General features: G+C 36.2%; 1 protein-coding gene across 1 annotated transcript in view; it reads left to right on the top strand.

Moving 5' to 3' along the window:
• The window catches only part of LOC137219707 (ankyrin repeat domain-containing protein 45-like), a 150938-nt gene that overhangs the window by 87113 nt on the left and 45719 nt on the right, over positions 1-18106 (top strand). The window contains exons 16-22 of the mRNA XM_067728672.1: positions 2329-2495; positions 3086-3199; positions 7348-7445; positions 8441-8560; positions 11759-11957; positions 12651-12839; positions 15672-15821. Coding sequence (XP_067584773.1) covers positions 2329-2495; positions 3086-3199; positions 7348-7445; positions 8441-8560; positions 11759-11957; positions 12651-12839; positions 15672-15821 — 1037 coding nt within the window. The remainder of the gene's footprint in view (positions 1-2328; positions 2496-3085; positions 3200-7347; positions 7446-8440; positions 8561-11758; positions 11958-12650; positions 12840-15671; positions 15822-18106) is intronic.

Genomic DNA, 18106 nt, shown 5'->3' with positions numbered 1-18106 from the left:
GCAGATTTTTGGCAGCTCTCCTTCTCCCCACGTTATGTGTTTGCTCTTGTTTGCAGTGGAAAGTAGAGCTTGGATCAGCAAAAGCCTACCCTGGAGCATGAGTAAAGTTAACTCGGTCCGTAAAGGTTTGCTCACACCTCCCTTCCCACCAGTTTTCTTTGACTTTCAGGGATCCAGACCCACTCTGCTCTCTTTGCTTATGATATAACATCTAGTTTTCTCCCATGCTTGCTTTCTTGAGATTGCTCTTACTCTGATAATCACAAAGACAAGAGCAAGAGGTTTTACTATCATGGAAATATTTTTTTCTTCTCCTTTTCTTCCCATACAATTTTTTTTATTGTATTAACTGAACCTCAGAATTTTCATTGTGAAACAAACATGTATGGCAAGTACTTTATCCTCAGAATCAATGCTCATCCTTTCTAGAAACACTCGCAAGTTAACAGGTAATTGACAAAATTGAGTTTTATCAGGAAGAGTTTCAGACCAACTTCTTCCGTCTGGTCTAATGCTTTTAAGAGACTCATCCTCTGGACCTAGAGATTATCATACTAAGCGAAGTAAGTCAGAAGGAGAAAGACAAATTCCATATGCTATCACTTATATGTGGAATCTAAAATATGACACAAATGAACATATCTACAAAACAAAAACAGATTGACAGATATAGAGAACAGACCTGTGGTTGCCAAGGGGGAAGGGAGTAGGGGAGAGGACTGGGAGTTTGGGATTAGCAGATGCAATCCATTACATATAGGATGGATAAACAACAAGGTCCTACTGTATACACAGGGAACTATATTCAGTATCCTGTGATAAACCATAATGGAAAAGAATATGAAGAATATATATATATACACACACATATATATATACACACACATATATATATACACACACATATCTATATATCTATATATAGATATATATATTAGATATATATATATCTCACTGAGTCACTTTGGTGTACTGCAGGAATTAAACACAACATTGGAAATGAACTCTACTTCAATAATATTTAAAAAAAAAGAGAGAGAGAGAGATCTATCCTCATATTCTTTCAGGATCATCTTAAACACAGGAGTTTGTTCAAATGTACTGGTGCCATCGAGTGGTCCACTTATACCCATGTTTCCCCAGAGCAACCGGAAAGTGGCCGTTGCTCCATCCTAATGGGTGGGATGTAATTAGGCAAATGAATAAACTTTCTCCTTGTGTGCTCTCAGCCATGGAAATTTTAAATCCAAAGCTGACACGTTCTAACTCTTTAGCATGGCAGTCAGATGCATCTTTGCTCTGGACCATAGAGAACTGAGAGGGATATGGTTACAAACCTTTTTGAATCCCTGAAAATTTGAAATACAGCCACCACAGTGTCCTGTAGAGAATGCAATAAAGTTAAACTGAAACATTTGGAAACATTTAAAACTCTTTATGAGACATCTCATATGCAATTATGCAGAGAGAACAGTTTTATTATTTATTTATTTATCTATTTAATTGACGTGTAGTTGATTTACAATGTTTTGTTAGTTTCTGCTGTACAGCAGTGATTCAGTTATACATATGTATACATTCTTTTTTTATCTTCTATTCCATTATGGTTTATCACAGGATATTGAATATATTTCCCTGTGCTATACAGTAGAACCTTGTTGTTTACGAGAACAGTTTTATTGAGATGGAATTCTGAATGAGTAGACTAAGCTCACTCACTAATTAAATTCTTCTTTTTGGTAAGCAAGCCTCATATCTAAAACTTCAAATTGATACTTCAAGATGATACAAACTGCTACAAGTTTTGGACATGTAGATTTGCTGGCCAGGAAATAGAGATGTTAAATTTGAGGGATCTCTATTGCAGTGGCCATTAAATTTTATTATGTATAAGAATCAGTTGGAGAAATTGTTAAAATGCAAATTCCCAGGCCACTCTGATTCTCCAGACATGGCGTAAAGCTCAGGAATTTGCATAATTTAATAGGCAGCTCCTTTACCTGTAGACACAGGTAGCTTTCAATACTTGGAGAAATACTGATTGGATGCCTTTAAATAGTGAGTCATGTATCTAGCTATAGGGAACAAAAAGAAACTAAGAAGACATTCTTTAGCACTTGAGTCAGAAAAAGTTGAGCTGTACAGCCAAAAGGAAATGGATTGTTGGGTAATTTTCTGGAAAATTTTGGACAAATAGTTGTCCTTGCTCTAAGTACTCTGGTTTGGCTATGCAAGTGATGCCAAGATTTCACTACATTATGCAACATTTCTCTTCCCTGTGCAATCTTCACTGTATTTTATTAAGGCCCTTCCTTTTCTTTGTCACAGGTTTGTGTGCCATCTCCCTTCCAAGACAAATGGCCATGCAAAATGCCATTAAGCACATCCAGAAGATAATACAGAACAGAATAACTTTATTTAAAACAGAAAAAATTTTGACAAATGTTAACTGGACCTTAGTAGAAGAAAAAACAAAGATTGAATACATCATTCCTGTGAGTTGATACCTGGCAAAAAATAGTCCTTTCCCTTTCTGGCCTGCCTTTTTCTTTAGTTTATTATAAAAAACTTGATTCTGCTAGTTGTATGTCAGGATACTGAAGGGAGATACATTTACTAGCTTTGCTATATTGGCAAAATAGTTTGAATTCTGTCTCTAAAGAGAAGGTGTTGGTGATCTAGCCTTATTTGCCAAATACAGGAGAACTGGTGTTTTTACAAACTGGCTGATTGAGTAACTATGAATGGCCTCTGCCAGGGTGATGTTTCCAACTGGTTGAGGAAGTGAGAGATCTCTCCCTGTATAAGTACTATCAAAAGCAGAAAACATAGGCTGCTCCAGAGAGCAGTCAAGCATACAACTAGCTTGGGGAAGAATTTGGCTTCTAAATCTCCCCAAGTGAATAGTTACTTCGCCACAATTGAAAGCAACATTTCTAATATGGAGAACGTTTTTCACTTATACACCCCTTCATTTTAGCGATTCTGATTTGAGTTATTGGAATCTTGGTTGAGCGAAGTATTTGACAGCTCCTAATCATTTTTACTTATTTGTAACTTTATCTCTGTGTGTTTTTAAACTTAGTCTGATACTGTTCAGTTTCCTCATGTTTCATGTGATAAAAAAGTGAAGGAGGAGTCCCCAACAGATGAAGTTTTAATAGAAGAGGCCAGATTGCATGTAGCTATAATACAAATGGTTGGTACCCTTCACATAATCTGCTTTTTATTTATTTATTATTCTTGCAATGCTTTTAATTCTTATGTATGGTTTTCAGGTGACTAGAAGATATATTTTCATCTTTTTATTGGTTGTTAAAATTTATGTTTGATTTATGAAAGTTAAAAAATAAAAGAAATCTCTTAGGATTTAAATTCAAGTCACAAATGTTATTCTATTTCTAAGTCTAGCTAATTTTATCAGTTCACTTTTGGGGAGTCTTTGAATAATGTTTGGTGCCATTTATGTACTTAATTAAAATTCTTCAAATATTTGAAACTGCTTTTATAAATTTAACATATTTGAGTTCCTCTTATACAATATTCTCTCAAGTGCTTATTTAACTCTTGTAAATCTAATGAGTTAAAATAAATCTAATGAAGCAAAATTCTCTTAAAATATTTACAATTTAATATTTAAATGTTATAAACGTAGGAAGATTACTAGGTAAAATCAAGTTTAAATCAACTTATCAAATTGCACATTTAAAATTGGGGTTTTATTCTAATAGTACAAATTTTATTCAATTTTACAAGTATATAAAATACTCGTTATGCTCAGAATCCTTCTTTTTTACTTTCATTTTAGAACTTATTATTATGAAGAATTTCTAAAATATACAAAGGTAGATAAAATAATGTAATGAACTCCCAAGTACCCATCACTCAGCCTTAAAAACCATCCACACATGACCAACTGTGCCCTATCTGCACCCTCATTCACTCCTCCATCTTCCATATTATTTAGAAACAAATCCCAGATATTATATCATTTCATCTGCAAATATTTCAGTATGTATCTCTAAATTTTTAAAATTTAGTCTTTTTAAAATTTTAAAATTTGGTCTTTTTAAAAACATAGTAAAATACTAATATTGCACCTAAAAATTAATAATTCCTTAATAACATCAAATATTGGGTCGATGATCAAATTTCCAATTATCTCATAAATGTGATCAATGTGTATTTTCACAGTTTATATTTTTAAATTGCATTTCAGTAAAATCACGTATTGCAATGAATGAATATGTACTTTGTCTCTTTTAATCTATAAATTCCTCCTTTTATTTTTTCTGTTGAAGAACATATTTCTTCTTAATACAAAAATATTAACACTATATTTTCATTTTAAAAACATTTCTCTACTTAATTTAAAATGTTCTCAGAATTTGAAAGGCTCTTACCCAGAGAGGTAAAGTATGGTCACAAATTCCTTGTAAGACCTCCTATTAAGAGGTGGTGTCTATATCCCTCTCCACCATTAAATTTGGGCGTTCTTGTGATTTGTTTTGACCAGTACAATGTAGCAAAAGGACTTTGGGCATGTATTGGAGCCTAGGCCTTGAGGAGATTTGCAATTTCCCCCTTCTTCCACTTTGAATACCACCCTGAGATTGTCATGTGAGGAAGCTGGCCTAGCCTCTGAAGAATGAGAGGCCACATAGAAGTAACCTGAGGCATACAGCCAAGAGTCAGTACCCTACTACCAGACTTGGGAACGAAGCCACTTTAATTTGAGACTTGGGACAGTAGATTCAACCTCGCGATGGTAAGAGATGCAAAGAATTTGTGACCATATTTAAATGTTCCACTCACTGGCCACAAATATTTTTACCCCTCCTACGAAGCAAAACACACTCATCTTTTTCTAAGACACTGCACGCCCGCCCCGAACCCTGGCAAGCCTTCATCCTATTATGGTATCAGATTCAAAGTCCAGTATCTCATGATGTGCATTTAGTCTAGGTCTGCTGAGGCTTCTTGGTTGTATCTCCTTAAGTATGATTCCTCTTGATCCAGAGACCTGTGGACTAAAAAGAGAAATTATCTGTCTACCCCACCTCCACCCACAACATTCAGTGGTGATCAATCAGGACCACTGATTAATCACTGGTCCTTGGCAATTCTGAAATCCAGATGGGCATATGTCCCAGTTCTCCCCATTCTCTACATTTTCATAGGAAATAATCCATGTTTGTGGCTGAGTAACCTTCTCAGACTGATTTCTGCCAGTAGAAATGGAAATTCCTATTTATTTAGAACTCGTACTGTCTTTTTTAGTCCAATCTGATACAGTTTCCTTAAAAACTCATGTGTTTTCAATGAGTCGCATTGTAGTCCACTCTACTCTGCAATTCCTTTTCATACAGGCCACATGTCAGACAATATGAGTCTGAGAAAGCCTTTAGTCTGCTTGAGAGGGTAGACTAAAGGCACTTTGGTTCTCCTCCACATGGCTTCCTATCTTCCAGTAGAGTGAACTGGGCTTCTTTACTACATGGTGGTCTTTGGGTTCCAACAGGGTGAGAGGACAAGCTGCAAGCCCTCTGTATCTCCTAGGCTCTGGAAATTGAATAACATCACTTTTACCCCTGTTCTATTAGTTAAAATAAATCACAAAGCTAGCCCAGATTCAATGAGTGAAGACCCCACCTTTGAAGGAAGGAGCAGCAGTGTTAGTTACAAAGAGGCATGGGAAAGGCATGCTACATTGGGACCATTGTTCTAATGACCTACCACATTTACTTTTTTTTTTTTTTTTTGCGGTACACGGGCCTCTCACTGTTGTGGCCTCTCCCATTGCGGAGCACAGGCTCCGGACGCGCAGGCTCAGCGGCCATGGCTCACGGGCCCAGCCGCTCCGCGGCATGTGGGATCTTCCTGGACCAGGGCATGAACCCGTGTCCCCTGCATCAGCAGGCGGACTCTCAACCACTGCACCACCAGGGAAGCCCCCACATTTACTTTTTAAACGAACAATCCCATGTAACGACCCACTGCATGTTATCTTTTCTAAAAAAATTGAAATATATTTGATTTACAATATTGTGTTAGTTTCAGGCATACAGCATAGTGATTCAGTTTGGTTTTTTTCAGATTATATTCCATTATAGGTTATTATAAGATGTTAACTATAATTCCCTTTGCTATACAGTAAATCCTTATTGTGTATATTTTATGTATAGTAGTTTGTATCTGTTAATCCCATATCCCTAATTTGTCCTCCCCACCTTTCCTTTTTGGTAACCATAAGTTTGTTTTCTATGTCTGTGAGTCTGTTTCCATTTTGTGTATAGACTCATTTGTATTATTTTTTAGATTCCATATATAAGTGATATAATATTTGTCTTTGTCTGACTTACTTCACTTAGTATGGTAATCTCTAGGTCCATCCATGTTGCTGCAAATGGCATATTTCATTCTTTTTTATGGCTGAGTAATATTCATATATATATATATATATATATATATATATATATATATGCCACATCTTCTTAAGCCAGTTATCTGTTGATGGGCACTTGGGTTGTTTCTATGTCTTGGCTATTGTAAATAGTGCTGCTATGAATGTTGAGGTGCATGTATCTTTTTGAATTAGAGTTTTGGGGTTTTTTTTTTTTTGGATATATACCCAGAAGTAGAATTGTTAGATAATATGGTAGCTCTATTTTTAGTTTTTTAAGGAACCTCATACTGTTCTCCCTAGTGGATGCACCAGTTTACATTTCCTACCAACAGTGTACAAGGATTCTGTTTTCTCCACACTCTCTCCAGCATTTATTATTTGTAGCCTTTTTTTTTTTTTTTTTTTTTTGCGGTACGCGGGCCTCTCACTGTTGTGGCCTCTCCTGTTGCGGAGCACAGGCTCCAGACACGCAGGCTCAGCGGCCATGGCTCACGGGCCCAGCCGCTCTGCGGCATGTGGGATCTTCCCGGACCGGGGCAGGAACCCGTGTCCCCTGCATCGGCAGGCAGACTCTCAACCACTGCGCCACCAGGGAAGCCCCTTGTAGCCTTTTTGATGATAGCCATTCTGACCAGTACAAGGGGATACTTCATTGTGGTTTAGATTTGCATTTCTCTAATAATTAGTGATGTTGAACATCTGAAGTAAACTCTTTGAGTTGTATAGATTTTGAGTTTCCTGAGAGAGTACTTTGCAAAAATGGAATATTCTGTAAATATTTAAATTGAATGAAATTTATTTCTTGCTCTAGAAGTTTTTGAATAGTATATTTTCATATATTGAGTTCAATAATAATAGTGAGGGGTATGTAAAAGTCAAGCAGAGTACATTACATTAATGTTTTCGTCCTTTGTAATTTTTATTTAAAATTGTATGTTTAGAGTAGCTTTGAAAAACAGTGTAATGATGGAGTCCTCAGTGTAGAGGCAGCCCGGACATTAATTGGTGCAACCAAAAGCTATTGCCACATCCAAGGAAAGTAAGTGTAATACTTCTTTAACTGATATTTCCAAAATTGAATGGGTATGTGATAGAGAATGAAGAAACTGAGAGTTCAGTGTCCAGATTGATCAATCTTTTTATCTTATCTATCTGTCCGTCCATCCACCTACTTCCTATTTTACTTTACTTTACTTTTCTATTTTACTTCCTATTTTTCTTGTTTATACTTTTCTCCCTGAAAATTCATAACTTTGATGACATTGGGAGTTTCTGGAGGAAGATTTGACTACAGAGCAATTATATGAGAGACAAGGGGAGCCATGAAAAAGAACCCATATAGTTTTAATTATGGTGATAATTATTTTGTCTTTATATCATATTTACTAAATTACTGCATAGGGGAAGTAAGGAGGCCTGGAGCCTGCCATTAAACTGCTCTCTGGGGTGGAATAGGATCATAGGATCTGGAGGAATTGATCCAACCCATGGAACTGATAGATGCAATTAATATGATGGGAAAAGCTCAGTATCTTAGAGATATATTGATACCTGGTTACAGTCCTGAAACATTAGATAATGGATGGTCTAAGACAAACTTGTGGGGCAACAGTGATAGGAGATTCTGTCTGGGTGATAGTTAACATTTCAGCAGCCTGGTAATATATCTGGGAGATGTAGCATCAATTCCTAAATAAAGTTTGGGAAGGACAGAGACTTCAGGGCCTTGGAGAATCTTGGGCTAGTCAAGGCATGACAAAAGGAAGCTTGATTCTAAACCCCAAAGAGTTGGATTCTGAAGTTTTAATTATGTTCTACCTCAGGTCACAGATAGTTCCAGGAACATGGACAGCAGGAGTCTCCCACTAAAAATGTTTCTGTTCTATGACCATGGGTGGGTAGGTGGATGGATACAGAGGCATATTTAATAAACCCATATTACATTTATGTTTAGTATAACTTTCTGTTTTATATTACCCAAAGGTATAGCACTTGCTTTTCATTATAACACATATGTATATTTTTCTCTATTAGATTCATGAGTATTTATGATGTTTCAACTTATGTAAGAGCTAGAAGTTGGCTTATGAAGTTTAAAAACATATTAACTTTCTTGGAATATCATGAAGATAAGACACCTCTTTCTCTATATGGGTAAGTACTGTGAACCTGTAATAGCAATGTACTTGAAAATATGACCTTTTCTACATTGTCAGAATAGATTACTTTGATCTTCCCTAAAAAAAAAAAAAAAACCCAACTAATATTATAGTCAAGTCTTATTGATTGAGTGCGGAAGGAACAAAGTTCTTGCTTCTCTTTCTCCATTCTGTTTTACCAATTTCATTGGCACCTCTATTAGAGAGTGGGTAGAAAAAAGATGAAAAGGATGGTCATATTTGGATTCTTCAAGTTTGAATTACCATGTCTTAGGGTCACATTACATGTTGGACTTCTTTCATATTCTTCTGGGATGAGCAGGGGTGAGAAATAGCAAACTCAAAGACTAGATCTAGCTCTCAACTTAATTTCATCTGTGCCATGGGATAGTTCTGTTGATGTCTATAATTAGGAAAAACACAGCATGGCCTTAATAATAATTATAAACAACGTCCAAAATAACGCAAGATACAGATTTTTCTTAACTTGTGTAGACTCTTTGTTTTGTTATATAAGTTGTGAGCTTATATACTTTTTAGAGCAGAAAGACAAGGTTTTTCTACTAACAAAAGATGTCAGGGCTTCCCTGGCGGTGCAGTGGTTGAGAGTCAGCCTGCCGATGCAGGGGACATGGGTTTGTGCCCTGGTCCAGGAAGATCCCACATGCCGTGGAGCGGCTGGGCCCATCAGCCATGGCTGCTGAGCCTGCGCATCTGGAGCCTGTGCTCCGCAACGGGAGAGGCCACAACAGTGAGAGGCCCGCGTACTGCAAAAAAAAAAAAAGATGTCAAATGAGAAAATACTGGGACCATTAATGCTAATAAATTTTAAGTGGGTGTTAACATGCTTTTCGTAACAAATTATGATAATTTTTTACTTTCTTCCATTGATTAAGTTTACAGAAAAATATAAAAATTTAAAACCCTAGGATCTTGACATATATCCAAGTAACCTCTTTTTGTCAGCTTCTACTTTAGATGAATAGAAAAAATTTTTTTAAATGTCATAGTAATATTGAATAGAATATTTCATTCTGTTCCTAATTTTAAGCAGTGTTGATGTTTTTCTCAAAATTAATTTGTTTCTTGCTTTTGATGTATGAATTTTTGCATTGTTCCTATGTGTGATTAGCCTTGATTTTAGAAAATGCTCTCCAGACAAATCTCAAACAGACAATCCAACCTTACACCTAAAGGAGCTAGAAAAAGAAGAACAAACAAAGCCCTTAGTTAATAGAAAGGAAGAAATCATAAATATCAGAGCAGAAATAAGTGAAAGAGAGACTAAAAAACAATAGAATAGATAAATGAAACTAAGAGCTGGTTCTTTGAAAAAATAAATAAAATTGATAAACCTTCAGCCCAACTCACCAAGAAAAAGAGAGGGCCCAAATCAATAAAATCAGATGAAAAAGAAGTTACAACTGAAATCACTGAGATACAAAGGATCACAAGAGAGTACTACAGTTATATGCCAATAAGATAGAAGAAATGGACAAATTCTTAGAAAGGTACAATCTCCCAAGACTGTAGCAGGAAGAAGTAGAAAATATGAACAGACCAATTACCAGTACTGAAATTGAATCAGTAATTTAAAAACTCCCAACAAACAAAATTCCAGGACCAGATGGCTTCACAGATGAATTCTACCAAACATTTAGAGAAGAGTTAACACATATATCCTTATCAAATTATTCCAAAAAATTGCAGAGGAAGGAACACTTCTGAAATCATTCTATAAAGCCAGCATTACCCTGATACCAAAACCAGGCAAAGATATCACAAAAAAAGGAAATTACAGGCCAATATCACTGATGAGCATATCAATAGATGCAAAAATCCTCAACAAAATATTAGCAAACCAAATTCAGCAATACATTGAAAGGATCATACACCATGATCAAGTGGGATTTGTCCCAAGGATGCAAGGATGGTTCAATATGTATGTATATATTCCATATATATAATGGAATATTACTCAGCCCTAGAAAAGAATGAAATCTTGCCATTTGCCATGTGGATGGACTTAGATGGTATTATGCTAAATGAAGTAAGTCAGACAGAGAAAGTCAATTACTGTATGATTTCACTTATATGTGGGTTCTAAAAAAACAAAACAAATGAATAAACTTAACAAAAGAGAAACAGAGTCATAGATACAGAGAACAAACAGGTAGTGTCCAGAAGGGAGGGGTCGGGGGAGGAAAGAAATAGTGAGGGAAATTAAAATGTACAAGCTTCCAGTTGCAAAATAAATGAGTAACCAGTATGAAATGTACAGTGTGGGCAATATAGTTAGTAACTATGTAGTATCTTTGTATGGTGACATATCATAACTAGACTTACTGTGGTTATCATTTTAAAAGGTCTAGAAATATTGAATCAGTGTGTTGTGTAACAGGACCTAACATAGTGTTCTAGGTCAATCATACTTCAAAAACAAACCAACAAACAAATCCATAGAAAAAAAAGATCAGATTTGTGGTTACCAGAGGTGGGGGGTGGGAGAGGGGGAAGTGGATGAAAACAGTCACCAGGTACAATTTCCATTTGTCAGATAAATAAGTACTAGGGAGGTAATGTATTACACCATGATGAATATAGTTAACACTGCTGCATGTTACATATGAAAGCTGTTAAGGGAGTAAGTCCTAAGGGTTCTCATCACAAGGAGAAATTTTCTGTTTAATGTTGCATCTCTATGAGATAATGGATGTTCACTACACTTACCGTGATGATCAGTTTGTGATGTATGTAAGCCAAACCACTATGTTGTATACCTTAAAATTTATACAGTGCTGTATGTCAATTATATCTTAAGAAAACTGGAAGAAAAACACACACCCCCAAAAGCCACCCTCCCAAATGAATATGTATTTACAGTACCTAATGTTTTGGCAGAGGTTAATGAAAATGTTTCTTCTACCTGGGTGAATAATAAGCATAAGACATTAACTTTAAAAAAAAGCTCCTCAGCCCTGATCTAGATTACCAAGAGCCATATTTTTATCTTTTTCCCTTATGATTTTTATGTCTAGAAAGTATGGTTTAGATTTTTGCTTAGCTATTGTTTCATATTATTTGTATCTTTCTTCAAATTAATGTTAATATTTATTTAAACAAATGAACTTCAGATTTTAATTGTTATACCTTTAAAGTGATCTGACATTTTATTTGATCTCTTTTTTTTCAGGAATAATAAATTTCTGATTTTTATATATCACATTGTATTTTCAGAAGAATTTGAATATGCAGGACATATTATACGGATAATGTACATTTATCCTATGATAATGCATCTATGGCCAATGGCAAGAGAATTAAATGTGTCAGCACTGATATTAGTAAACTACTATTTTGTATTTTTATATCTGTTAGAATCAGCATTGAAGGTACTGTTTAAAATAGAAATGTATCCTATAAAAAGAACAGTTTAGATAATTTGAATCTATTTTTGTCATTTTTTGGAAATAATTGATACTAGAAGCCTTTTGCTGTAGCAGTTGATAGGATCCTGGAATTTTAGTAATCTTTTTGAATTTTCTGAGTTTAATAATGAAATCAGTAAAACAGTTAGTCTTGGATATCAGATAAGAGAAGTATAAAAGTGGAGAGAATCTCAAAGATCAGGCAAAAAAGAATTGAAAATCTAGACATTTGCTGTTTCCCTCAAATACTCCCTGTAATGATGCAAAGAATAAATAAGTGAATAAAACCAAAATGGTTTGCTAGTTACTTGTCATAAGATGAGAACTACTTTTTAGGATAAATGCTTCAAAGATGAGTTATCAGCATTACATTTTCATACTTTAATTATAATTAATAGTATTGCAATGAATCTGTTTAGTACTTTTCATTGCTTTTCTTTGGCATTACAGCTTCATAATAGATTATGTATATTTGGAATCAAATTATAATTTTTGATGTAGGATTTTTTTGAATTTCAAATGAATGACTTAAAACCCAACTTTTGGAATATAACTCATTTGTAGTTGAGGATTTAACTGTTAATTTTAAAGAATCCCCTCCCCATATCATTGTATAGTGCTATGAAATGATGTACATTCTATATGTTTTCTAAACAGATAACAATTTTGAAAAGCAGATATTTTCATCAACATTGGAATACTTTGGAATTTTGTATCGTGCTTATTGGAATCGTTGATATATTTTGTATATACTTTGTCAGATTGAGACCAGACCACTTGGTTCTTATTCAGTTTACAGTAATAATAGGTTATTTCAGAATAATTAGATTTATTCCTCTTATCAAGGTAAAACTTCAAATTTTAAAATACTTTTTTTTTTTCCTATACTATTTGTCAAATGAATTAAGAAACCTCACTATTTTGAAAGAAATGAGGGAGGGAGCTGTCTTTTCTCCTGGAACCCTCTCTTTAAAGGTATCTGCATGGTTCACTCTCTCACTCCCTTCAAGTCATTGCTCAAATCTCACCTTCTCATGGAGAAGGTCTTCCGTGACCTTCTTTTACGCTACGTAAAATGGCAACCTGCCCTCCATACTCCCAGCGTGTTCCACCCATCTCTCTGATCCCCCTCCACTTGTTTAAATTTTAATTTTTCTGCGTAGCACTTATCACTTTTTTACTGTATGTTATATGTGCTTTCCACAAGGTAGGGATCTTTGTTTTGGTCACTGATGTAACCTGTGGCTCCAGAATGGTACCTAGTATATAGTTAGTACTTAATAAGTTATGTATTGAATGAATAAATGAAAACAGTGGTGCCCCTGCAGCAGGATTACCCAGAAACAAGTTCTCCAAGTTTTAGTAAAATTTGCTCATAAAGCCCTAACTGTGCAGAAGCATAAAAATATTTACCCTAGAGCCCACACTACTTACATAGCCCACTGCCTATGAAGTTCAGTTTTACTGTGGCCTTCAATCTCCTTAACAATGACCATTTCTTCTTTTCGTGGCTCTGGTTTTGATTCTGAAGGTAGATCTTCAGATTTTCAGTCTCCATTCTTAAGCCTCCTTTCTCTTTCCAATGCAGTTGTGTTATATAAGCTTTTTTTTTTTTTTTTTTCAGTACGCGGGCCTTTCACTGTTGTGGCCTCTCCCGTTGCGGAGCACAGGCTCCGGACGCGCAGGCTCAGCAGCCATGGCTCACGGGCCCAGCCCGTGAGCCACATGCTCCGCGGCATGTGGGATCTTCCCAGACCGGGGCACGAACCCGTGTCCCCTGCATAGGCAGGCGGACTCTCAACCACTGCGCCACCAGGGAAGCCCTATATAAGCTTTTAACTTGGGTGCTCTAGATGATTTCACTTGCCACTCCATATTTTTGAGTTGCTTAATTCTTATTACATCAAATAAGTCTTTTAGTATGTATTGAAGTTATAGAGGCTTAATATGAAAAAACATTGCTGTAAACCCTGACGGCAAAAGGCATACATTAGAATCCTCCATCTAGTCCCCGTTCTCCAAGCAATTTTATAGTGATCTTAAAGGCAAAATCGTCTGAATGCCCAGACTTGTGCTTGTTGACTTCCTTTTTTTGTTCCTTCCTTGATTCTTTATTAATGTTACCAAACTTTAGTGTTCATAAGGATGACTCTACAGAGTTGTATGCACAATTTATTTATGATTTTTTCCTTATGAGCTGAGTTTAGAGCAAAGTGTCGACATAAGGTATAACCCACCATAATACAAACGCCTCTAGAAATGAGGATATGTAGAATGAGGCTAAGTCTTAATGTGGAAGGTAGAGGTGTCCTTAGATAAGCAGTTTTTATACAGGGATCTTATGCAGATGAATGTAAAATAATTATTTTAGAAGGAATACTTTGTGAAAAGTCTCTCTGAGTGAAATAAAGATTTAAAGATGTGTTATTGTGGAAGTCAACCCTATTTAAAGTGTGAACTAGTTGCTACTTCTGTTTAACATGCTCTGACAAGTCCCAGTGGAGTGTATTTAAGTAAATATAGTCATGATTAGCTTTTGTTTACTGAACAGTTACTATGTTCAAGGAACTGTGCAGACCACTTTACTTACATTATCTAGTTAAATTATTATAAGAGCCCTGTGAAGTAGGTGTCACCACTCTATCAAGTTAGGTGTCCTAATAGCCAGTCTCAGCAGAGTGTGGCTTTCAAAAGAAACAAATCTGTATTGGAAAACTTTGAAGAATATTGGAGACCTTTACTTCAGATTGGCCCAGGGGGTGCCAGTGCATCATGGAATAAAACTTTATAAAAAACCTCTTTAATATCTCTCCCTCTGCCCAAAGTTTCACAACCAGAATAACAGTTTTAAAAAAATCTGTCCCTTCTCTGCTCTTGTGACTCCTTCTCTGTGATGTCCTTTTCCTGGTCACATGTTCCTCCTGTGTTACCTGGCCCCTCACCGTCCTCCCTGTGCTCTGATGTGCATCTGTCTCTGTGATTCACTGCATTGCTCGTGAGGGCCACTCCACTGGAATTCTGGTACTTAGGTATTATTATCCTCATTGAACAGATGAGGACACTGAATCCTTAGAGTCACTAAGTAACTTGCTCAAGGTCACAGAGCTGGTGAGTAGCAGAGCTGGTATTTGAACCCAGGGAGGTTTATATTTAAAAATCCCACTCTCCTCAGTCACTGCACTCTCCTTCCTCAGCTTATGATTTGAGAAATTTAGAGCTAAGGAGGATCTTAGATACCCTAAGGTCCTTATCTTACAAGTGGAGAAACTGAGGTGTAGAGAGATTTATTCAGTTGGTTACTATCACCCAAGTTATTGGGGTGACCTCTCTTGTCCCCTGAAAACTGGTGATATGGAGAATGAGGGAAAGCGCAGGGTAGGGATTTCCCCTTAAAGCTACAGAACAGTTATTCATTGAGCTTTCATTTCTTTAGAGTGGCTCTCAAACTTGAGCGTGCATAGAATCACCTGGAGGACTTGTTAAAGCACCGATATGGGGGCCCATCCCCAGAGTTTCTGATTCAGCAGGTCTGGAGTGGGGCCTGAGAATTTGTGTTTCAGCAATGGTGTCGCATTTGTGTTTCTAACAAGCTTGTTAGAAATGACACTTTGAGAACATCTGCCTTAGAGGGTGCTTTTCCTCATTAAATTTTCGGTTTTTTTCTCTCCGTTATTCCAGGTACTAATACCACTGCTGATGAATATTGTAGATGTGCAGATCAAAAAGCGCCTCAGCTTGATGTATAGTATTACAAAAGGCTATGTCAAAAGTCAAGAGGATACCAAGTTTTTAATAAAACAAATTTCTAGCCGAAAATCCATAAATCAGGTGAGGGACAAGCACTGGTCATTTGGGGAAAACATCACTTAGGTGTCTTGATTTCTTTTAAGACCATTTCTGCACGTATTTGACCCAACAGATAAATTATATCAAGTGAAAGGGATTCAGTTGTTTATTATGTGATACGAGGTGCTGCAGAGAACAGTCTCTGCTCTTTAAATTTCAGCTATGATTATCAAACTCATTTATGATCTTCTGAGAAGAAAATCTATTCATTTTTATTTTCTGAGTGCAGAGTAAAGATTCTGTCTTTGTAACACTCTCGAAGGGTAGGACACTTGAAATAGGCTTCATATAGGAAATGAGACGTGAATAAGGCTTTAAGGAAAGGGTAGGTCTGAAGTGGCGGGAGAGAGAGGGAAAGAGAACAAAGATTTGACAGTGAAAACTTCAAATGCTGGTACTGAGGAGTGCATGAGTGGTCGTATTTATTATTATTATTTTTTTATCATTCAAGATCCTCCTCATTTCCAGGCAGTATGAGTTAAGTACCAAATGGGAGATGAGGACGTAAGCACATTAGGAACTCATAGGTGGAATGAATCACCTCCTAACCAGCTTCCCTCACACCAGTCTGTCCACTTCAGGCCCCTCTGCAATTTAGCAGAGTCACGTTCCTAAAAGGGCTATTTTAACTTTAACTTTTATGATTTTCTGCTTCAGAGTATTCAATTCCATGGCCTAAGAGGTAAGATCTTTGAATATACACACACAGACACACACACAGAACACTTATGGTAAAAAATATTCATGCATAATTTTGCAACTTGGAAATAATATAATAAAAGAAATAAAATTATCCCTCTCAGCCCTCCACTCTACCATCTCCCAGAGACAGCCCCAAAGCCACCACTCCTGGGTTAAATTCCTCTACTATTAGGCAATAATAATTTTAATAATATGCATATGTATTTAATTCTTTTTTTGGAATTTTATTTTATTTATTTTTTATACAGCAGGTTCTTATTAGTCATCAGTTTTATACACATCAGTGTATACATGTCAGTCCCAATTGCTCAATTCATCACACCCCCACCCCCCATCGCTTTCCCCCCTTGGTGTCCATACATTTGTTCTCTACATCTGTGGCTCAATTTCTGCCCTGCAAACCGGTTCATCTGTACCATTTTTCTAGGTTCCACATATATGCGTTAATACACAATATTTGTTTTTCTCTTTCTGACTTACTTCACTCTGTATGACAGTCTCTAGATGCATCCACGTCTCTACAAATGACCCAATTTCGTTCCTTTTTATGGCTGAGTAATATTCCACTGTATATATGTACCACATATTCTTAATCCATTCATCTGTTGATGGGCATTTAGGTTGCTTCCATGACCTGGCTATTGTAAATAGTGCTGCAATGAACATTGGGGCGCATGTGTCTTTTTGAATTATGGTTTTCTCTGAGTACATGTGCAGTAGTGGGATTGCTGGATCATATGGTAATTCTATTTTTAGTTCTTTAAGGAACCTCCATACTGTTCTCCATAGTGGTTGTATCAATTTACATTCCCACCAACAGTGCAAGAGGATGCCCTTTTCCCCACACCCTTTCCAGCATTTGTTGTTTGTAGATTTTCTGATGATGCCCCTTCTAACTGGTGTGAGGTGATACCTCATTGTAGTTTTGATTTGCATTTCTCTAATAATTAGTGATGTTGAGCAGCTTTTCATGTGCTTCTTGGCCATCTGTATGTCTTCTTTGAAGAAATGTCTATTTAGGTCTTCTGCCCATTTTTGGATTGGGTTGTTTGTTTTTTTAATATTGAGCTGCATGAGCTGTTTATATATTTTGGAGATTAATCCTTCGTCCGTTGATTAATTTGCAAATATTTTCTCCCATTCTGAGGGTTGTTTTTCGTCTTGTTTGTGGTTTCCTTTGCTGTGCAAAAGCTTTGAAGTTTCATTAGGTCCCATTTGTTTATTTCCATTATTCTAGGAGGTGGATCAAAAAAGATCTTGCTGTGATTTATGTCAAAGAGTATTCTTCCTATGTTTCCTCTAAGAGTTTTATAGTGTCCTGTCTTACATTTAGTTCTTTAATCCATTTTGAGTTTATTTTTGTATGGTGTTAGGGAGTGTTCTAATTTCATTCTTTTACATGTAGCTGTCCAGTTTTCCCAGCACCACTTATAGAAGAGACTGTCTTTTCTCCGTTGTATATCCTTGCCTCCTTTGTCATAGATTAGTTGACCATATGTGCATGAGTTTATCTCTAGGCTTTCTATCTTGTTCCATTGATTTGTATTTCTGTTTTTGTGCCAGTA

Source organism: Pseudorca crassidens, chromosome 2 (genome assembly GCF_039906515.1).
Source record: "Pseudorca crassidens isolate mPseCra1 chromosome 2, mPseCra1.hap1, whole genome shotgun sequence".
In the NCBI taxonomy this organism is placed as follows: domain Eukaryota; kingdom Metazoa; phylum Chordata; class Mammalia; order Artiodactyla; family Delphinidae; genus Pseudorca; species Pseudorca crassidens.
This window is presented reverse-complemented; position numbering and strand designations above follow the sequence as displayed.